Here is a 22,934-nt window from a genome sequence, read left to right on the forward strand (position 1 = left end):
AGAAGCTTATTAAGTAGTAAAACAGCTTTGGAATTAAAGGTTGAGGGAATAGAGGATGAACCTATAGACTGCATGGGCAATCCCTGGCCATTTCCCATGTAAAGTTGATCAGTAGAGCCTGCAGGAATGTTGTCCACCATCACAGCTGGATTGTTGGTAACATGATGTGTGGCTCCAGAATCTGGGAACCATTGGACAGAGGCATTTGCAGCAGTAGATGAGATCTGAGGTGGTACAGTGGCAAGCATGGCATGAGGAAGTGCTTGAGCAGCAGCTGATGCCGGTTGAGGATAATGAGGGGTTGAATTAGCCCTGAAACCTTGTGCTGCAAACTGTGGAGGCCTAGCAGAGAGCTGTTGACCCCATGCACTTGGCAAAGATGGTGAAGTCACACACCAAGGACCAAGAGACCCTGGCATTCCAGCCCCAAAACCAGCATAGGGACCAAAACCCCCAAATTGAGTACTAGGAAATCCCAAATTAGCACCAGAAAACCCTAAATTCGTGTAGGGACCAAAACCCCCAAATTGAGCATTCTGGAGCCCTAAATTTCCAAATTGAGTACCAAGAAATCCCAAATTAGCACCTGGTGTAGAAGATCCATTGTTGAATTGGCCAATTGCACCATTAGAAGCGGAATTAGGCTTCGACCAGCAAGATGCAAGATCATGACCATACTTGTTACAGTATGTACACTGGAGATTGCTACGACCTCTCCCGCGACCACGCCCGCGACCGTAGTTCCCACCATAGGTGTTGTTGCCTTGACTCCCGGAGTCGCGTTCTTGAGCTTCGCTTTGTGTAGCCAATTGCGACTCCGACGACGGCTGCCACGGCACCGATGGCGGTGGAGCAGGGAGAGACGGTGGTTGCGACACCGGAGCAGGAGCTTGAGGAGAAATCGAAGGAGTCTGAGGAGGAATTTGCGCAAGAAACACTGAGGCTGCAGAATCTACCTGTTGCTTCTTCTTCATGCGCTCTAATCGGGCTTCATGAGCAATAACCATTGCCTCAACCTCAGATATGGTGAAGAACGTGTCACGATTGTAAATCACAGTCATCAACGCACTGAATTCCTCAGGAAGTCCATCAAATATGGCTTCAAGATGATCGCGGAATTGAACAGGTTCACCGATCGAAGTCAGAGTGTTGACAATGGTCTTGATGCGTTTGAGATACTCTGTAGCAGACTTCGTTCCCTTCGAGATATTCTTCAATTCTGAACGCAATTGTGTGGACTGTGCTCTTGAATGCGCATTGAAGAAGGTATGAACTTCCTTCCAGACCTGCCATGAATGACGACATTGAACCACAGTAGGAAGCAGAGAAGCAGATAACGTTGAAAGCAACCATGTGAAAAGAGTTGAATCTTGTTGCTCCCAATCTGTGTACGCTGGATTCTCAGTCTCAGCCAAACGATCTTCATCAGATGAGAAACGATCTGGAATTTGAACTGGATCCTGAAAGAACTTCTGCAATTTATGTGCCCTAATTACTCCTTCAACAAGTTGTTTCCAGGAGTAGAAATTCGTGTCATCAAGCTTGATGACTGCATGAGTCAAAGCTTTCTCATGCGAGGAAGAAGAAGAGAGAAGCGAGGAAGAAGAGGATAGCGAGGAAGAAGACGATTCCGCCATGGAACCTAGGCTCGTGATACCATGATAACAGAATCAGAAAGAGGGAAAAAGAGAGAGAGAGAGAGAGAGAGAGAGAGATTGACATTGAATCTGTAACAATATTCTGTTATGATGAAAGCTTACTATTACAAAGAGAATCTATCTCTTATATAGAATCCTGATCTAACTGAATGCTAACAGAATACTAACAACTAACTGTACAGCTGTCAATACAGCTGGCTCATGACAGCTGGCGATATTTCATATCCCTATATTACCCTTATACACTTATACGTTTGGTTATCCTAAGATCAGGGAAATGTATGATAAGGATATTCATATTTACCATGAGAGTTTAGTTTCACTATGATGTTATGGTTGTGGAGTCTGAGGCTTCAGTAAAGTATGACTGAACCTCACTCTTCCTCTCTATTTGTTATATGTATTACTGAGCATTAAGCAAATAAAAGCCAAATGGCTAATATCATGATATTACGTGACATTATTTAATATCCAGGTACTATCTCTATATTTATATGCTAGTGAAGTAGTAAGCTATTGCAAAAAACACAGACTATTCATCCTAAGTTTCATCCCTCAACCCAATCCCCAAAAGTGACTGATTAATTGGTAGCCAAATATTAGTTAAAATTGTCAAAAACCCATATCACACATTGCTAGTGATTAAATTATTTACAGATATAATAGGCAAGATATCACACCATGTCTTTAGAAGTTATTGATAGTTGAAAATTATGTACTAAGACTAAGACTTCAGAAGCTATCATGAGAAGAATGCAAGTGAACAATTCATAGTTGGATGCATGGTGATGCCAATAAGGTAGGCTTCCTCAACCAGTATTGCTGAAATCTCTGCCTTGCATACTCTCTGTAATCAAAGTCAAGCTATTAAAGAAGTTCAACTTTAACCCATGACATGAATTTGAAACACCTTAATATACTCTTCATGGCCAGCACATTTTGAATAGGTGCTTACCCAACAAATAACGTGTCATTCGCAAATTGTAATAACGATACCTCTATTCCTTCACCACTAACTTTTAATTCATTGAACAAGCTCATACTAAGAGCCTTTCTCATCATCCCACTTAAACCTTCTGCCACTATAAAAAATAAGAAGGGAATGAATCTCATGTTTTGACTCCCTCTACATAGTGAAGTTTCTTTGTACTTTGTAGGACTCTCTTACACCGAATTAGAAATTGTGACTGATTGAATACAATCATTTGTCAATCTAATCGACCTTTTATAGAAGCTCAACCTATCATATAGAAAATCTAATTATTCATGTTCTCTCATAATCAACTTTAATGTTTCAAAAATACAAACTTTAAACACTAAGCGTGTTCTTTCTTTTTCCTCTTCACCTCATCAACTACTTCATTTGCTACCCTCAAACATAAACCTCTTGCCCCTAATAAAAGCACATTGTCTTTCATTAATTATATCCTCCATCACCTTTCTCAATCTATTAGAGGTTTTGCCACAATTTCATACATAAACCCCACAATTCGTACATATTTTTTTAACTAATTTGAACATGTTCAAATTATTTGAACATGTTTAAATAAACACTTTAAATGTTTATGTTTAAAAACATCATCATTTATGTAAATGTTTATACTTTTTATTTTAATTTTAAATCCAATTCTCATTGATTTGACTAATTAAGTATGAAGCACCGATTAAGTTTTTCAAAGGATATCTCTTTCAAAATAATTTTGTTTTTTCTATTAAGGCTCGTTTGGTGGACATGATAAATAAGTAGGATAAGATAGTATAATTTTATCATGTTCTAATCCCGTTGTTTGTTGCGCAACATGATAGAATACTGATAATGATAGAATAGGATATTAGTTTTTTTTTAACTAGATACTAGTTTTCCATTAAAAGATACTGTAATGAAGATAAGAAAGAATTGTAAAGATATTGCTTTATTGCTATTATTATGAATAATTCTCATAATAGTTTTATGAATGAAATTAGGTTGAAGTTTCGTTTGAAATAGGATCAAAGAAATACACTGGTGCGAGCGAAACCACCGATGAGGCAACCACGCCCACGGTTGCTGTCGCCGCCGTTCTTACCGGAGGAACTGTTGGGGGAGATCCTCCTCAGGCTTCTGGCGAGATCTCTTCTTCAATTCAAGTGCGTGTGCAAATCATGGAAAACCCTAATCTCCAGTCCCCAATTCGTGAAGGACCACCTTCGCATCTCAATCTCCAATACAAGCACTACCCACCAACAATTGGTCTATTTCACCGGTCATGAACCCTTCAAAATGGAAACTTGTTCTGTGCAGTCATTGATTGAAAATCCATCAGCCCCTCCAGAAACCCTAAGTTTTATGATGAACCCTAAGTACCGATTCATTGTAGGTTCATGCAATGGGTTGCTGTGTTTGTGTGATTATGATGGTTGTTTCAGATTGATTAACCCCTGTACTAGATTGGAATCCAATATATCACCATTCATTGGTTTGATTGGTTTGATTGGTGTGCTTTATCCGGTGGTCAAACATTATGGGTTTGGTTATGATCAAGTTAATGACAATTATAAGGTGATATTATTTTGTAAAGATGTGACCAGACTTCATACCTTTGGTTCTAATTCTTGGACAACGATTCGATATACACTGCTTAATCTGGAATTCTATGACAAGGGTATGGAAGGAAAATTGGTGAATGGTACCCTAAATTGGTTGGCGAGGTCGTTCTATTAAGCCGGTGATTGTTTCATTTAATCTGGAGAAGGAGACTTATGGTCAAGTTTTGCTCCCTCGTCGAGTGGATGGAGACCACGTTAACAATTACACGTTGGATGTCTTGCGTAACTGTGTTTGTTTGTCTTACTCTACTGGAACTCACTGTGTTGTGTGGTTGATGAAAAAGTATGGCATTCAAGAGTCTTGGATTAAATTGAAGTTGATACCTTATGCGAAGTTCTTCATTACTAAGGGCATTGATCCTTGTGTAACAGTTCGCCCCTTGTGCATTTCAGAAAATGGTGTTATTCTAGCGAAATCAAGAGTTCTCAAATTATTTATGTATGACCCAAATATTGGCACGTTTGATTATCCTAAGATCAATGAAGTTATGCATATTTACCATGGAAGTTTAGTCTCACCAGCTGATATATAATATATTTGTGGAGTCTTCCTAGTTTTGCTTATATGGCTTTTGAAATTGTTTCCTTTAGAACTTTTGATCTCATGACTGGAATATTACAAATTATATGTGGTTTGAGTTGTTTCTTGTTTGGGTGAACCTCACTCTCACTCTTGCTCTTTCTTTGTTATATGTGGTTTTATTCACCTTATATTTGTAGTTCTCTTCTTGCTCTTATATTTAGGTAGCATATTTATGTGATCTGATAAGAGAACACATGCATTTAGTTGTTCAAAATCGATGCTAATATCATTAGTTGACTGTTGCAAAGCTAGATAGGTAGATATCTTATGCAGCATTAACCAAGTAGAGGCAAAGTGGCTAATATCATGACCATGTCCTCAAACATGATGACGTTATTTAATGTGTAAAGCTGAAAGGACAATTACAGGTACTATCTACTCCATCAATTCATATCCCATCAATTTCATTCTGTATGCTAATGAAGTGGTAAGCTACTACAAAAAACATTAATCAATTCTCAATTTCATCCCTCAACTCAATCCCCTTTTTGGGATTGATAAGCCAATTTCAGATAAATTGTCAAAACCAATCTCACATTGTTAGTGATTACTGATTACATTATTTACAGATATATATATTAGGCTGGATATCATGCCTTTAGATGTTATTGAAAGAATGCCTATGAAGTATGAACATTGAACAATTCATAGTTAGATGCTTTATGAGTCCCAATAAGGTAGGCTTCGTCAACCAGTGTTGTTGAAACCTCTGCCTTGCATACTCTTTGTAACCAAAGTCAATTCAGTTGTGGATTGCTTGCCTGTTTGTGTGCTCGTTTGCAATGTAAATTTATTAGTCTTGACGATCCCCCAGATGATGTTGTGCCTTTTTTTTGTCTGGGGATGTTTTAGCTCTTGTTCTTTAGTCGTTTGTTAATTTTCCAATTCACCAAAAAAAAAAGTTGAAGTAAATAAATTATAATTTAATTTGTATACATCGTTGGTGTAAAATTTTTTTTTTACACAAGCACCTGATGATTGGATGTCACATAAAAAGTAAGTTTTTAATTTAATTAAAAAAATTAAATGTGAATATGATCTTATTCTTAATGTGTAAATAATAATTGAGGCAATATATTTGTAAAACAATCACAATTATAATTGTATGTAAATGTTTATACTTTATTTTTATTTTAAATCCTAACTGTGATTGATTTGGCTAATTAAGAATAAGATCATATTCACATTTTAAAATATATCTGTCTCGAGATAATATCTTTAGAGAAATGCTAAAAACACATTTTTTTTACTTTTAATCACTCTTTTTCTACACTCATTTTTTAATTGGTCAAAGTCCATATATAAGATCCACTAAATTATATGAGCTCCAATTTGGTGAAATTTACCTAAATTATAACCAATTAAAGAGAATGTAAAAAAATGTCCCTAGCACTCCTCATATCTTTATTTGGTTGAAAACTTGATAGTTTTATTGTTTTTGTGATTCACATTCTGGTGGACTTTGTTAAAATAGGATTGAATGAAGACACAGCTGCCAGTATTCTTGCTTGAAACCACAATATGACGGAATCACCTTCACAGTTGCTGCCACTGTCGATCTTACCAAAAGAATTGATCGCCGAGATCCTCGTTAGGCTTCCGGTTAGATCTCTTCTTCAATTCAGATGTGTGTGCAAATCCTGGAAAGCCCTAATCTCCAGTCCCCAATTCGTGAAGGAACACCTTCACAACTCAATCTCCGATACAAGCTTAACACACCAACGATTGCTCACTATCACCAACGGTGAATCGAATGGACTGACAACATGTTCACTGCAGTCAATATTCGAAAACCCATCAGCCCCTCTAGAAACCCTCACCTTCCCGGTGGAGCCCCAGACCTATTATTTTATTGTAGGTTCATGTAATGGGTTGATCTGTTTGTCTAATTGTGATGGTTATTTCATATTGTGGAACCCTTCTACTAGATGGGCATCCAGAAGATTACCGTATGCGCCTTTAGTTTATGAGAGGCATCTGAACTTACATTTGGGCTTCGGCTATGATCAAGTTAACAACAAGTACAAGGTGCTAATAATTACTTGTGGTTTACCTAATCTTAGTGAGACTAGAGTTCATACCTTTGGTACGAATTCTTGGACAACGGTTCAAAATCCCTCGTGTGCTTTCCGTTGGAGTGAAATGTCAGGAAAATTCGTGAGTGGTGCTCTGAATTGGCTGGCTAAGAAAGGTGATGTGATTATTTCTTTTGATCTAGAGAAGGAGACTTATGGTGAAGTGTTGTTACCTCCTCAAATGAATGGTGATTCGCTTGCAGTCTTGAGTAATTGTCTTTGTGTATGTTGTTTCTCTGGCAAAGCGGACTACGTTGTGTGGATGATGAAAAGATATGGCATTCACGAGTCTTGGACTAAATTGTGGACACTGATCCCTCATGAGAATTGTATTTTGCGCCCCTTGTGCATTTCAAAAAACGGTATTTTTCTAGCAAAAGGTTCAAATCTCCGGTTAGTAATGTATAACCCAAATACTAGGACGTTCAATTATCCTTATATTGAGGGAAGGTTTTGGGAGGGCGACATAAACATTTATCATGAGAGTTTAGTTTCACCATGATATTATATTTATGGACTCTTTCTTATATGACATTTTATTGTAAATGGTTTCCTTACAAACTTTTGATAGCCTATGGGGTCGTGTCGTGCGGACTAAACACAGTATCTCATTTCAGCATGACCAAGCAGTGGATGGTGGGAATTGCTCGAACTGGTGGAAGGACATTATAGGCACTTGCTATGAAGGAGAAGGGGACTGTTGGTTCAACTTAGGTTTGAGAAAGGAATTGGGAGAGGGCAGATGGATTTATTTTTGGCAGGATCGATGTAATGGTTTCCTTACAAACTTTTGATCTCTCAAGTAATCTAAAATACATGCTTTGGCTTAAAGATGAAGAGTTTGAGTTTTTCATTTATAAACAGATACTCCCTCCGTTCCTATATATAAGTCACAAATAACTAATTCTCTTAGATTAAGAAAAGTAGTTATTAGTAATAAATTTGTAAAAAAAATGATTTACTTTCCTAAATTACCCTTATTTACTTTCCTATGATTTTCTCTCTCCAAGTTAATACTTCTAAAGTTTATCATCTCTTTCATATTAAATATGAGGGTGAACTTGGAAAAAATTATTTAATGCTTCCTAGATATTAGAAAGTGACTTTAATTTGTAACAAATTTTTTTCAAAAAATGTGACTTATAATAGGGAACGGAGGGAGTACATGCTTTGGCTTAAAGATGCTAAAAGTATAAAAAGTTAAAAACAATAAATAAGATATAAGGAGTGGATTCTGATTTCTGCACCTTAATCAGAAGTCAACCACATTGAAGAGCATATTTATTAATAGCAAGTTTCTGCATTCTGATCTCTACCAATAACATAACATAGCAAGTTTATTAATAGCAAGTTGGGTTTTCACTCCCGGAGCGGAGCGTAGCGGCCGCGATAGCGGGGCGCTATTTGCCGCGATTGACTAGCACACAATTTTGAAGCAAAAGTTGGAAGAAAAGAAGAAGAAAACCTCAAACATTATGTGACATCATTCAATGTGTAAAGCTGAAAGGACAAAAACATAACTACAGATTCTCAATTTAATCACTCAACTTAATCCCAAAAGAAAGGGATTGATAAGCAAATTTAGTTAAAATTGTCAAAAACCCATCACACATAGTTCGTGATTATATTATTTACATATACTATTGGCTGGACATCATGCCTTTAGATGTTATTGATAGTTAAAAATTAGCAATTCATAGTTGGATGCTTTGTGTGTCCAATAAGGTAGGCTTCCTCAACCAGTATTGTTGAAACCTCTGTCTTGCATACTCTTTGTAATCAAAGTCAATTTTATTGACATAACTCTGCAATCACATGTAAAAATATATATGAGCATACATAGCTAGAATTTCAAGGTGACAACATTGTTTAAAGTAACCAGAAACTTACAGAAATAAGTCCCCACAAGCCCCAAAATAGATGGTTTGCGAGCGTGTATTTTTCTGCAGCATTCACTAACTGGATCACTTTAGCATTGTTGGGTTTCTTGCCTGCATGTATACAAGGAATTGACAAATAAATTTGAGAAACAATTATATGAGATTCAGAAGCATTTAGGTATGATTTAAACTTCAATAACATGATTATGAGTTTTGACAGGCTGTATGCCATATCACTTTGGACCTGCATGAAATGATTCTTAGAGCTACATTAGCATGGCATGAAGTTGAAGACTGAATGAGACATCACACTCAAAATGTAGAGTTCATGAGCTAATTTGATAAGTAATCTAATTAATTAAAGCTTAAATTAAAACAAATGAATGTAAGCTACGCATAAAGCACAGACTGGAGTAGTTTTTGTATGATATCAGTGTCTATAGATACAACTAATGAAAAGTTCAAGAAAATATACAATAACACCAACATCAGTAATGATTATTTTTTAAATTTGAAAATACATTGAGCTTTTTATCACTTGTACCTATAGACAGTGTGCTTATGCAAAATTTGCTCTATGTTAAAGAATTAGTCTCGGCATTTTGCATATATAAGTCTCCTTGTGCTTTGGCTTAAAGATGCTAAAAGTATAGAAACAATAAATAGAGATAAGGAGTGGACAGGTCACTGGACTCACCTTGAGAACTCAGGTAGATACGGATAAACCTTTGACGCTCCTCTAGTCCTGTTTTAACATATGCAAATTGATGTGTTAGCATTGCAGAAAGATCTCACCGAGCAATCAAAATATTACAAACCAAAACTTTACCAGGATATTTGCTGTAGTCAAGAACATGAGGTGTGTCACTGTGGTAATCAGCCACCATTTCACAGAAATGATTTGCCAGGTCATATGCAATAGGATTGTAACTCGCATATTCATAATCCTGCATCATTAAAAATATTAGAACAGGAACAAAAAATATGGAACAGGGGAAACCAGAGGTAAATAATTTACAGCCACAACTCACAATTATAGTTAGTGATCTTGTCTCTTCATCCATCATTATGTTACCATATTGCAGGTCATTGTGACAAAAACCAATCTCTTGATATCCTTCAGATAACTTCTTCTCAAGGCTATTTATTTCCTCATCCAGATTCTCCAAGCCAAAAAATGTTGCATCCTTTGGGGAGCACAAACTTTTGGCTTCACCAAGCCACTTCCTAGTAAATAACATGTGGAGAGCATTTAATATTCTGCATAGAGACAAATATGGGTTTGAATATTGATTTGATTTATATTTACCTCATTCTCTCCCAAATCTGAACCTTCTTTGCACCAGGCATATGAAGGTTGTGGAACTCTCTCATCTTAGATGCTATCAAAGCAGATATGTCAGGGTCGCGGAGGTCAGCAGCCAAGAGAGTCTAAAAAAAAAGATAAAAACTTGTTATGCACAATTGTTATACTAGGAGTGCAAAAGACCATGCCAGATTCATCATTTTTGTTTTTCTAAGACTCCTTCAGTTGATTTTAAAGTTTAATCAATTGGAAATTAGAAAGTAACATCAACAGCAGATAGAAAGGAACAGATTTAACAGTATAAAACCACTGAGTGGATGGTCTCAAGGAAAACCATAGCCCATAGTGATATACTGATGAGGTATTAGGCCTACCAAGTTATGATGACTGAAACATAACCTTAATTGATTTTAAATTCTGAAACAAAATTTTCATTGATTTTAATCACCATTAGAACTCAATACTTAGGTGCTCACCTTTAAATTTGTTCAATATATTTTTCCCCTTCATAATATTATGACTGAAATAGTCAGGAAATAAGATCTCTCAAGTCTGATCTTTCCATGCATGAGCATGAATAAAAAATCTCAGATGACCTTTGAATAAGGTGTTCTTAGTATATTTGTTTTATTATTAAGTTTTTTGAAAATTCTTTATTATTAAGTGGAATAAATAATATTTAGGAAAGAAGTTAGGGGAAAAGAATGGTTAAAGAAGCACCTAAGAGCAGAGCACCTGATCCTGTTCCATTGACTCAACACCATTCAATTGAGTTTCTTAAAGATGCTTCTTAATTATTAGTTATTCCTAATGACAACTAACAAGTACTGGTTACCCTTCATTGTTCCAAAAGGGAATAAAATAAGAAAAATAGAAAGTACGACAAAAAGAAAAGTTCCTCTTGACTAAAGAATAAAGTAACTTAACTTTCAAACTGAGCATATAGTCTCAAAGCTCAAACATAAATTGAATTAGTCCTGGGTTCTATTTTTCTATTTTCATATAAACTAAATTTATGGTGAAGGGTGACTGGCATTTGGTTCTTACACAGACCTCCATATTTCTCAAAGGATAACCTACTAATAACAAGCCTTAACCCACTTTGAAAATAATGACCCAAATTTATTCCAAACTGGATAATGATCCTCAAATTAATTCATAACTTAATAAAGGCAATCTAACACTCAAACCCACAGTTACTCACGTGTTAAGTTGTTGTTTTTTCTTTAATCAGTAGAGAGATGTAGCAGTCAACCACAACAAATGATTCAAACTTATGTTCTCACACTTACAGATACGTAGACAACACTCACCACTAGACCAACACTTATCTATCTTTGTTTTGGTTAATCACATTAGTCATTCACAAAGAATTAAGTAAACGTTTGATTGCAGTTTTTTAAAACTATAGTTAAACTATTTTTAGAAAGTGTTTTTAATAAATAAAAAATTGTTTGAATGAGATTTTTTTCAACATTAAAAAATTGTAATTTGAAAACTAAAAATTGAAACATAAAATATATTTTAATTATTCTAGTATTTTAGTTTTAGAAATTGAAATTGAAAATGATTTTGAAAGATATATTTTAAAAACGAACATGTTTTAAATTTTCAGTTTTTTAAATTAGAAAACACAGTTTCAAAAACTGTAATGAAAGAAAATAAATGGCAAGAATAAGTTGAGGGCTTTTTTGTATTTTCCTTAGTATTGGGACTAATTTGATGAGTTGGGCAAGAAAATGGGGTTCACTCTTTAAATAATAATATTAAATGCACCCAAATATTCAGGATTATAAGTTAAGAGCATTAGTCACGATCAAAAAATTAAATAAGAGCATTAGTCAATTGACTATTTTTTACTATTGACTGAGTAATAAATATTTTTAATAATCTCCCTTTATTGCTACTGATATATTAAATACTGTCCTTTTAAATAAGTAATTATAAAAATTAATAAATAATTTATATTTGTTGACTTCTTCAACAATATCTTAGTCATGACAGTGATGATGTATATAAAACCAAATTTTTCATATGATGCCTAAAACTAACTATTCATAAAACATGAAACATGTGTCAATATGTGAATGGAGGAATACATTTTATAGTAATATTCTCAACTTGTACCCTTAAAACATGATGGGTTGACAAAGTCAAAATTTCAAATTGTAATCCGCAAGTGCAATTGTGGTCAGACCCGCAACAGCATTGCAATTAGAGGACTGCATCAACCTGAATTTATCCGCAATTTTACACTGCAACGCCAACCCCAATTTTAAACCAGGCAAAAAGAAATTCAACTCCAATTATATATCTACCTAGCTAAGTACCTATCAATGATAATTTTCTACTGAAACATACCTATAAAGTTATTTAATAAATAAAAATATTATAGAACAAAAGAAGAAGATAATGACATACCCTAGCATGAATGAACTCCTCTACTCTGCCACAGGTGAACCGACCAAGAAGGCGTGGCCCCTGACCATGTTCTGAAACGCACTCAAAGGTTCGAATTTCTTCCTCCCTGTCGAAGAAAATTTCAACACCATCGCCATACAATCGAACCAGCACCTTTCTCAGATCATCACCATTTTTTGTTGGCCAATTTACCTGGAAAACCTCATTGGTCATTGCACCTTTCAATGGAATCACCTGCAAAGTGCTCAAATCATCGACCACATCATCCCCCAAATCCGAAGCCACTGTTGTCAGAACCTCAATTATCTCTTCAATTGATGCACTTCCTTTCAGCAATTCAATTGTCTTAACAGCCATCCTCAATGAATGATGAGTTGATGATGATAAACAGAAACTGATGCTCTGTTTTGGGCTGAAAACAGAGGAAGCTGAAAACAGAGGAAGCTGAAACAGAGTATTTAGTTAAGTGGGTATGTGCATGCATAAACAAATGGAGAAAGATTCAATATTTGAAAACCCAATTGAGAGTAAATATAATAAATTGATGACCCTTTATAAATTAATTGGTAAAAAGAATAGAATTTGTGTTTTAGATACTCACGTATGATATGAAACAGAGGAATACAGGGTTCAAAAACAGGGGAAATGTTGATACAAAAAGTGTGTGAAAGTAACTTCCCTGCAGTGAAGATTGCGTAAAAAAGAAAGATATTTTTTGAGAACCCAGTTGATTAAAGAGAATCAGAATCAACAATACGTGAAGAATGATCTAAATGAAAAAGAAAAAAAGGTGGAATTCTAAGAGTTGGGAACTGACCAGAGAAGCAGGGGATAGAAGCAGAGCAAGGTGGTTAGAGATTGGTTTGGTGATACAAACACTGATGTTCTTCTTCAAGTTGTGTGAAATCTGACATTTGGCACACGTATATATAGAGAGTGGGAACACGTATGCCATTGATTACTCAAATTCTTAGCCGTTCACAATGCTTACTTCTTATTTGTTGACCACAAAGATTTTTTTCATTTGGAAAGAGAACATTTTACATTTAGGTAACTTCTACTCTAAGATACCCAATTACCAATGATTCTATTTGTCAAACTTGTGGATAACTATTGACTAAGCAAAAAATGAAAGTAGAAAAATAGTCCTAATATGTAAGGTAATTTATGAGTTTTTATTATTGAACTATAAATGTCAATGCATGTGTTGAAAAGTCAAATAAGTATCAATATTGAGCATTTATGGTTAAACTTAAGTATCAATATTTATTAATTTCTCATGTTAAAAGAAGTTCTTATCATGGAGTAGATAAGATGTAAGTGTTGAAAATTTGTATAATAACTAATGCACATTTTCAATGCTTCTAAAAAAGAGACAAAGAAATGAGAAATCTTCTCATTCGTTGCTTATCTATACTGAAGAGTCTCATCTTGTTGACTTGGTATGCAATTCACTTTATAGTATTGCCCTTTTTATCAATATAAAAATGTATAGCCTTGTCATGTGATTTCCCTGGGTTTGAAAACTGTAATATAAAATTTAATGTGGAAAAAGTTCAGGTTCCTAACTTAAAACTATATTGTTTGTGTTATGTTCATGCTGGACTTTATATCATTTTGAGAAAAAGAAAGATAAAGAAGAATAAAAGGACAAGCTTGTTAACCTAACAGAGGATGAACCGCGTCCTCGGCGAGGCGTGTAATTATTTGAGGACAAAGACAATGCCGTCCAGAATCAGCTAACAGCCTAACATGGCTTAATGGGTAGTTTTAATGTTTTATATAAATTATTGGATGTGTCTTAGTAGTCAATTCATTTTATCTCTTAATTATGAGATTGATGGTTTTCAATTATTACCTATAGATAGAAATACATTTCGTGGTCGGTAGTTTACCACTTAATACAAACACTCATAATGAGAAGGCTACTCACAATTGTGTCAGCAGTGGATTAGGTCATCAAAAATTAAACTTATAATTCAAAATTTTGTTCTTATGTATGATTTTCATTTGGATTCGCACTAAACTCAAGTAGATCCGTGTTGAAGATAGTGCGTCAAAATTATTATTTTTTTCACATTAAACTTTATGCGACAAGTTTTAATTTTTATGTTAGTGTCTTAAAGACATATGAATCACATTTGCGCTGCTTTTATGTCAAACCAAACTTGCGCTATGAGTGATGAAAAGGAGTAGATTATGACCATGAACATTCGGGTGGGTTCGCATAGGGTTAGATTAAGAAAAAAATATAGGCAGATCTATCTAGTCTAAGCCTCATTTGTTTTAGATGTAGGTCAAATTAGGTTTTTTTTAAACTAAATTAGGTAAAATTAGGTTTAATAGAAGTGATTTTTTATTACAAGAGGAAAATAATAGAAGTGAATTTGATATAATAAATTCTGATATGATTAAGTTTGTACATTTGAGTTTATATTTGAGTTTATATGTGAAGATGCTTTTTCTAATTATTTGAAGATGTTATATAAATGTAAGTTCGAAAAAATGAATTGCTTACCTTGAACTAGAAACGCAAAGCTCAATTACTATATGTCCCTACCAATACACGCCATAACCTCATAACCACAGGATTGAAACCCCACTTGATTGGGCCATTTAATAAGAGCATTTTCATCCAAGATTTTCCCTAAATCCACACTTCAATAATTTCATATCATTTTCCACAAGTCTTCACATTGTCACATCATTTATAAATATTTTAAACAATTTTTAAACTTTTTACTCCAATTTATAACTCTTAAAACTATGATAATTTAACTCAAACTTTATCTTATTATTTATATTTAAATTTAAATTTTTAAGACCTCTACATTTGTAAAAGTAAAAACACAAGTGCTATATAAGCAATTTTCGTTCTCTCTTCTATACAGTTTCTTTCCAAGAGAGAACGCATTAAGTTCTCAAGCTCCACTATGCAAAGATCAGAGGTGCTTGAAGTTCTCCTTTTGAAGAACAATCCTCTTCCATGTTTTTGTTTACTTAATTTTTCTCAATTAAAAGAGGTTCATATATTTTTATTTTTATTTTATAGGCAAAATCATATATTTTTATTTTTATTTTATAGGCAAAATGTTAGTGGTTAGTTGTTAGTAAGGTTAGAAAATCTCTTTAAAGTTCCTTTCCAGGATTCGAACCCTGGACCTTCCCCTCCCCACCCTTATGTCCCCTAACTCTTACCACTTGAGCTAACTCTCGGGGACAAAAAAAAAAGAGGCCCATATGAATAATCGGGGCCCTTTAAAGACAAATACTAAAAATTAAATAAATGTTTTAATATATTTCATTTTATTCAATACATCTTAATTTAAAAAAATATATACACCTTAATTAATTTTATCATAATTTGAAGTTGTCTAAATAATGTGTAAGTGTGATTGATCATATTATACTACATTTTTCTCCTATGGAAAACCCAGCATAAACCCTTGTCCTCTGCTCATCTGCAAAATTTTCATTCATGAAGTAGATGCACCAAACTAGGTTGTCGGTTTAAGATTGTTTCGTGGACAAAGATTTCATCTTTGCCCACCATGAGCTCCAAAGGTCCCCACACTGATTCAATTGGTATATTCAGTTCTCTCTTTGTTCTGCCATTTCATACTCAAGTTTTAATTTTTCAATAATTATGGTGCATTTTGATTTTCTTTTGGCCCCATTGGAATTTTTGGTGTCAATTTATTTACAGAAGTTTCTACTTGTGCTTTGCATTGCTTACCTTCAATAAGTGACTTTGTCTGTGCAGATGCATTGAGCTTCAAAATGTCTGCTCAAAAGGATCCTGACAAGTTCTTCATGTCCATCACTGAAGGAGACAAAAAGCCATTTGACTTTTTACGTGCTCTATATGGTAATTTTTGCATTTCCAGTTTATGACTGTTTGATAACATAGATACTAAACTGCAATGCTTGTGTTCAAATAATTGGCTGGCGTAGTTTGCATTTTTTGTGTTGTTTTTTAGAAGTAGCAAGTTGAAACCTTGAAATTATGATTTGCTACTCCAAATACTTGCATATTTCCTCTTGTATATAGCATTTTGAATTGATAATGATAAATTGATAACTTCTGTTAGTGCTGTTGTTTTCTTAGTGTGGATATTCCAATGTTTTGGTCCATTTTTTACAAGAAAGTGGCAGATGATGTTTCTATATGTCTATGAATAAATTACCTTTTATGTTATAGGATCTTGCATTGGAACTCAAGCTGGTCATGAGTTGCATCACATTCTTTATTGCCTTCTACTATTTATGCTGTAAAATATGACATGCTTATGAATATTGCAGATGGTTGCATTGCTGGAGGTATTGCCGGTGTTGCTGTAGAAGCAGCTTTATATCCTATTGATACCATCAAAACTCGACTACAGGTGTATATTGTAATTCTAGTTTGTCTGTAGTTACATGTGTCTGTTGGGGGTTTGGGGAAGGGAGGAACTACGAAAGAATAGGGAAACGGTCAATTCATGCTTTGTCAATTGTCATACAAGAGGCAGCAGGTGTTATTGTAGGTCGAAACATGCAGTTGTCCAATACTAATATTTATTCCTCAATTTAGTGCAGCTTCCATGTCAAAGTTCCAATTTTGTGAAATATTATGATTATCTGTCCTTCTCTTTATGTTTGTACAAGAGATAAGAAAAAAATTCAATATTCATTCTACCATGTTTGATACAATTTTTTTTGCTAGCAGAGCAGTGCCCAGAGCTTTTGTAACTTGTAATATTTCATCCTCCTAGGGATAAGATTAACACAATGGTCCTCTAGTACTGTCTCATTTTCCCTTCACTATCTTAGTAGGTGTTTGATCTTTGGATGGAATCTATTGTCAAGTTTCGGGTTGCTTCTCTAATATCTGATTTCATATCTTGTTCCATTCTATATCAGGTTGCTCGTGGTGGAGGTGAAATTATTTTGAAGGGTCTGTATTCTGGATTAGCTGGAAATCTTGTGGGCGTCTTACCGTGAGTAGACTTTGTTTTCAGATACACTTCCTCCTTTGCAGTTTACATGGCATTCATCTTTGTGTTCTTTATCATGTCCTCTCCTTTTCACTTAACATTCTATTGCAACAAGTTTGTTTGAATCCAAGCCAATTCAATGTTATAGCTTATATGCCATGAATTGCAGCTAAGAAATGTTTTTTTTTCTCTAGTTTTATCTGATAGGAATTGACTGAAAAAGTCTTGCTCCCCTCTAATCACTCACCAGACCTTCTCTAACTGCTCTTTTGGGATTAAATATTTTTTGAACTTTGTAGAGAGTAAAAAAGATGGTTTGTATTCTGCGTTTAAGCTGAGTAAATATGCACCAGCAGCCAGCACAGGCACTATCAACCCCAATTATTTCTGAACACAGAACAATTCCCAGCTCCTTTGGAATCCAGAACTTCATAACTGTTAACCCTTTAAGCACGAAAATAACATTGATTATGTGCCATCTCTAGCTTAGAAATTGTTCTTATCCTTTTTTCTGTGCTGATCCTTGGCTGTAGGTTTTCAGTGTTGCTTACAAGATTTTTTCTTTATATTGCCAATTTAGTAGGAGTGAGCTATTTGGTGTGGCTTTTAATGTTATTTTTGTAGATTATCCTTTTCATAAAGCATGCTCGAGACCCCGTTTACCCTTTGGAAAATAGCCCTTGATTGGGATACTGACATTTGGCAATCTAATAAAAGTTTGTCCCTCTCAAGTCGTAACTAGTTTTTATTAACCTTTATGCAAGGGTGATGAGCAAGTAGCTGCGTACCTCATGCAACCCCATAATTGACTGATCTGGGTTATACCAAGGACTGTTCCAACAATTGCCATCACGGAATAGAAAATTTGATAGTGGAAAAGTGTTGAAACTACTAGTGTAGTACCAATATGGTGCAGCACAAGTAAGGGAACATCCACCTACCTGTTGAATACCCCATAATAACAAATCTTTGGATGCTTTACTGACTTAAAATGAACTCTTATCTCATGTACTGAAAAAATATGTCTGCAAACGCATTGTAGTGTGATAAGATACTTTTTCAGGACAAGTTACTTTATTTTTGGCAAAACTATTTTTCTTAATTCATTGAAATTGCTGCAATTTGGATGGTCTATTCTTCCTTTCTTGGCAGAGCGTCTGCAATTTTTATTGGCGTGTATGAACCCGCAAAGCAGAAATTGCTGAAGTCCTTGCCTGAGAATCTAAGCGCTGTTGCTCATATTGTAAGTTGGCTCTCTCTAATAATAAAAAAGACAAATAATTAAAATTATTTGTGGTAACATGTGGCGGACAACTTTCTCCTTATATATTTATGTGATGATGCTTAAAACCACCTTTCAAAAGCCTTTTAGTTACTTTTTAATGTTTGGACAGTGATATACTAATAATGTTCAGAGCAATACTTAGTGGAGATAAATCAAAGGATACACAGAGCAGGAGTGGCTGTAAAGTCAGTACATGAAAAAGAAACCAGAGCATATATTTCTTACTTCTTTTGTATGATACTGAAGTGTGCAGGTGCCACCAAAGTATATTTCCGAGCTTGTATAATTGTATATACTTACTGTAGGTATAGTCAGCCTCAATGAAAAAGAAAGACATTGCAAAGAAAAATTTGATTCACCTATGCCCAAATTTAACCTTTGTCTAATTTTAAATATTAAAGGCTTATCATGATATCCTATATTTTGTAATTTTAGTTATTCACCAAATTTATATAAATTTTCGCCAAAATTTCTTATCAATCAATCCAATAAAAATAGCATCTTTATAATATTTGGCAATGGACACACTGGACAACTTTATGTAAACCTTTGTTTAAATTGTTTGAGTTAATTAAGTTGCGCAAGCTCTGCTTGAACACTAGAAACAGTTTTAGTCTAGGCTTTTGCTTGGCCTGAAGAGAGACTTTCTAGTTTGATAAGTGCCTTTACATGATTGTGGGATGAATTACATATGAACTCTGATTGTGTCTTTGGCATAAATTGTATAACGTTTGGTGCCATGGAACCAAAACAAAATTTTAGAGTACATATAAACAGATACAGATAAATAATAAAATTTTATAAATGACTAATTACCTCAACTTGGTGATATAATATATTGATCACTTCAGTTTAGTCTGGCTTAGAACTGGTGGTGATATTTCTCTTAATTTTGTTTTGATATTCATAAGCTGAATACAGGCTGCAGGTGTTATTGGAGGCACCGCTTCTTCTCTTATCCGTGTTCCCACTGAGGTAAATAGCTTTACTTAACACATTGCCACGCTTTTTTTTTGCTTCCTTGAAGTTGGAATTGATTCATTTCTTTCCAGGTTGTTAAGCAAAGGATGCAAACTGGGCAATTTAAATCAGCCCCAGCTGCTGTTCGTCTTATTATTGCTAATGAGGGTTTTAGAGGTCTTTTTGCGGTATGTATTACTTGGTTTCAAATCTTAGGAATGATCATTTAATTAGTTGTTCTTAAATTTCAAGGTAGCATATGATTCTTTCTGCTTTAAAATGTTTTTCTAGTTGTAGTAGGTAATCTTTATTCAATTTCTCTACCTAAAAATAAGTTTTATGCTGGTTTATATATGACAGAAGATAGGATGCTGTAGTAGGTAATCTTTATTCAATTTCTCTATTTGAATATTATGTACCCTATGTTCTAACTCTAGTTTTCTGTTTAACATCCCTTGACCTCCTATTATGTTTTCTTGAGATTGTAGGGATATGGATCTTTCTTATTGCGAGATTTACCATTTGATGCTATAGAATTATGCATCTACGAGCAGCTCCGTATCGGGTATAAAGCAGCGGTAAGCTTAATTTTTGAAGTGCCTATATTATATTGAATCCCATAGTTTTATATCTTCTATAAATAGAGAAGCATTCTTTTTCATGTAAAATGATATATTTCATTTATTTGTGAGTTGAAGAAAACAAAATTTTTGGGATAACTTTGTCAAAGTATTTTTGAAGATGCAAATTGCAATATTTCTTGAGCTCAGAGAGTTTCTCCTTTTGCTATGCCAAGAAGTTACACAGCTTTGCTGCATTATTGCATCTTTAAAACTCCTTCGTATGTGTCTTTTTTTCCCTCTCTCTATTTCAGATAATATCTTGTCCTGTCCATTGTATTATGGTTAGGACAGAAGAGAAGAGGAAATTAGTTAGGAGCAGTCAGAACAGTTAGCTAGTTAGTTAGAGGAAATTAGTTACATAATAAATAGGGACCTGCAAGTGTAGAGGGATCATTAAGATTTGTTACTTTGGTAAAACAGACCAATGACTCAGTGTAAAGGGAAACCCAGAGGAAAGATTTCTCTCTTTTTGTATTCATGTTTCAGTTTCCTATTTCCAATGTGGATTCACATCAGTTATTTTGCCATCTTTTCTGTCTAATAGTTGATAAAAAAAATTAGTATCTATCCACAGAAAAAGGCCTTGTAGAAGTACTTTATAGTTTCTCTATTTGTGGTTTCTTTGCAGGCAAAAAGAGATCTGAAGGATCCAGAGAATGCTATGCTTGGGGCAGTGGCTGGTACTTCTACTTCATATCGCTTACTAATTTTCTATTGAACTATTCTAGGGTTTTCTTATATATGTGCTTCAACTGTCTGTATATATTACTGTTTACATTCTGAAATTCACGACAAACTTTTACTGCTGAATTCATGTGGATTTCCACAGCTTTTTTCGTCGGTTTCTGGTAAAAGGGTATATAACATAGTCAGTCAGTAATGTTGCAATATTTAATTTTGTGGTATATATTGGTTGGTAATCCTTATATTTTTTTAAATGCTTTCCTGAACTCATCAACATTTTTTTCTGCAACTGAACTATTGCATTATTGGCTAGCCCTGCAAGTTAATAAAAAACCCCCCTTCCCATTAAATGGAAGATGTGATATACGACACTTTGCGACATGTTGAACAAACAACTATGTCTCCCTTAAAAGAAATGTTCACTTAAACTATATTAAATGGGCCATAAGGAAGCATTGTTACTGCTAAATTTAATCAGTCTTTTTTGTTTTTTCCTGATAGCTAGACGTGACCTGCTTTTTGTTTGAACTGAGAATGGTAAATTCAATACCTTATAGGTGCTATAACTGGAGCAGTTACAACTCCTCTTGATGTAGTAAAAACCAGATTGATGGTTCAGGTACAGTGAATTTTTTTTGCTCTTATTAATTGAAGGAAAATTTTGGAAGAGGTCTACAATGAAACTCTTGATTGAAAGAAAAAAAAGTTTGCTATGAATGAAGAATGACTCTACTCAGAGTGGTTTTTTAGGTGCAAATATATTTATACATAAACAACTACTTCAAGTGGTTATTTTTCATTTCCGGCTTGCTTTTGAGATGTGTTAATTTGAATTTTAAACCTGACATTTTCTCTCTCACACTCTCAAATACCAGGGATCACAGAACCATTATAAAGGCATTTCTGATTGTGTGAGGACTATAATTAAAGAAGAAGGAGCTCATGCTCTTTTCAAGGTATGGTAATTTCTTGAAGTTTAGTAGAACACTAGTCATTTTTGCATTGGTAATTTCTAAAAGCCTAAATATGAACTTTTAACTATTCCATTTCCACCATTCTGCAGGGTATTGGGCCAAGAGTTTTGTGGATAGGAGTTGGAGGTTCCATATTTTTTGGTGTTCTTGAGAAGACAAAGCAAATTCTTGCTCAGAAGCACCACCAAGCTGATGCTCAGAAATGACTTCCTTCTAGGCAGGATTAAGCTGATGTTGTATTTCATATTTAGTTTTAGTTTCATGTTTTCCTATCATGATTACATTGAGCCTTTTTTTTTTGTTGCCAACACTGATTGGTTTAAAGCCAATGGGGCAGCCAAATGGCACTTACATCAAATAAAAGAGAAATTTAACTACGAGCAATACTACAATGCTTTACACATTAAGTATTACATGACACAGCATATTTGCTCTTAAATCTGTAATGAACACTACCAGTGCATGTAAGTTACTCTTAAAACATAGATTCATTTATAAAAAAGTGAAAAAAATGATTTTGATAATATATTTGATTTTAAAAATATATATTAATTTAGAAAAAATATTAAAACATGACGCAATTTTATTCGAAGGACAAATATATATTCAATTTCTTATTATTGGTGATCTATCCTACTATTATCTGATCCATTTCAAATACATAGCGTAAATCTTCTATTCTCATTTGGTGTCTTATTCCTTGTCTCATCAATCAAATTGTGACATGTTGATTAAAAACGTATGAGCATGAAATTATAACCTTACATGAATGGTTTTTAAATGACATGTCACAATTTTATTAGTAGGACATTGAATAGGAGTCCAAATGGGGAGAGGGGATTCCAGTCCCTCAAACGCAGGGCAGGATGACATACTAGCATCTTGTTTGTTATGTGGTGTGCTGTGTGCATTAAACATTGAAT

The 22,934-nt window shown here is 34.4% G+C and overlaps 3 protein-coding genes across 6 annotated transcripts; 2 read left to right on the top strand and 1 right to left on the bottom strand.

Annotated features, from left to right (window-relative positions):
- Positions 1–6,348: 6,348 nt before the first annotated feature.
- Positions 6,349–7,404, top strand: LOC130719920 (F-box/kelch-repeat protein At3g23880-like). Its single transcript, XM_057570514.1, has one exon. It carries the CDS (start codon positions 6,349–6,351, stop codon positions 7,402–7,404), a length of 1,056 nt encoding a protein of 351 aa, XP_057426497.1.
- Positions 7,405–8,357: 953 nt separating this feature from the next.
- On the bottom strand, positions 8,358–13,476 carry LOC130717571 (probable choline kinase 1). Of its 4 annotated transcripts, XM_057567830.1 has the most exons (9): positions 13,327–13,476; positions 13,111–13,188; positions 12,510–12,953; positions 10,092–10,213; positions 9,814–10,009; positions 9,612–9,729; positions 9,480–9,527; positions 8,793–8,893; positions 8,414–8,707 (listed from the first exon to the last, which is right to left on the bottom strand). In XM_057567830.1, exons 1-9 carry the CDS (start codon positions 13,462–13,464, stop codon positions 8,597–8,599), a joined length of 1,356 nt encoding a protein of 451 aa, XP_057423813.1. In that variant the 5' UTR covers positions 13,465–13,476; the 3' UTR covers positions 8,414–8,596. The 4 variants fall into 4 exon arrangements, with proteins under 4 accessions (XP_057423811.1, XP_057423812.1, XP_057423813.1 ...); XM_057567828.1 differs by having other exon boundaries at positions 8,358–8,707; positions 9,612–10,009; XM_057567831.1 differs by lacking the exon at positions 13,111–13,188 and having other exon boundaries at positions 13,327–13,473.
- Positions 13,477–15,908: 2,432 nt separating this feature from the next.
- Positions 15,909–22,395, top strand: LOC130720855 (S-adenosylmethionine carrier 1, chloroplastic/mitochondrial-like). Its single transcript, XM_057571558.1, has 12 exons — positions 15,909–16,094; positions 16,273–16,377; positions 16,812–16,894; positions 17,412–17,488; positions 18,638–18,728; positions 19,692–19,745; positions 19,823–19,918; positions 20,219–20,308; positions 20,982–21,033; positions 21,595–21,656; positions 21,913–21,993; positions 22,101–22,395. Exons 1-12 carry the CDS (start codon positions 16,061–16,063, stop codon positions 22,215–22,217), a joined length of 942 nt encoding a protein of 313 aa, XP_057427541.1. The 5' UTR covers positions 15,909–16,060; the 3' UTR covers positions 22,218–22,395.
- Positions 22,396–22,934: the final 539 nt, after the last annotated feature.

Source organism: Lotus japonicus, chromosome 5 (genome assembly GCF_012489685.1).
Source record: "Lotus japonicus ecotype B-129 chromosome 5, LjGifu_v1.2".
In the NCBI taxonomy this organism is placed as follows: domain Eukaryota; kingdom Viridiplantae; phylum Streptophyta; class Magnoliopsida; order Fabales; family Fabaceae; genus Lotus; species Lotus japonicus.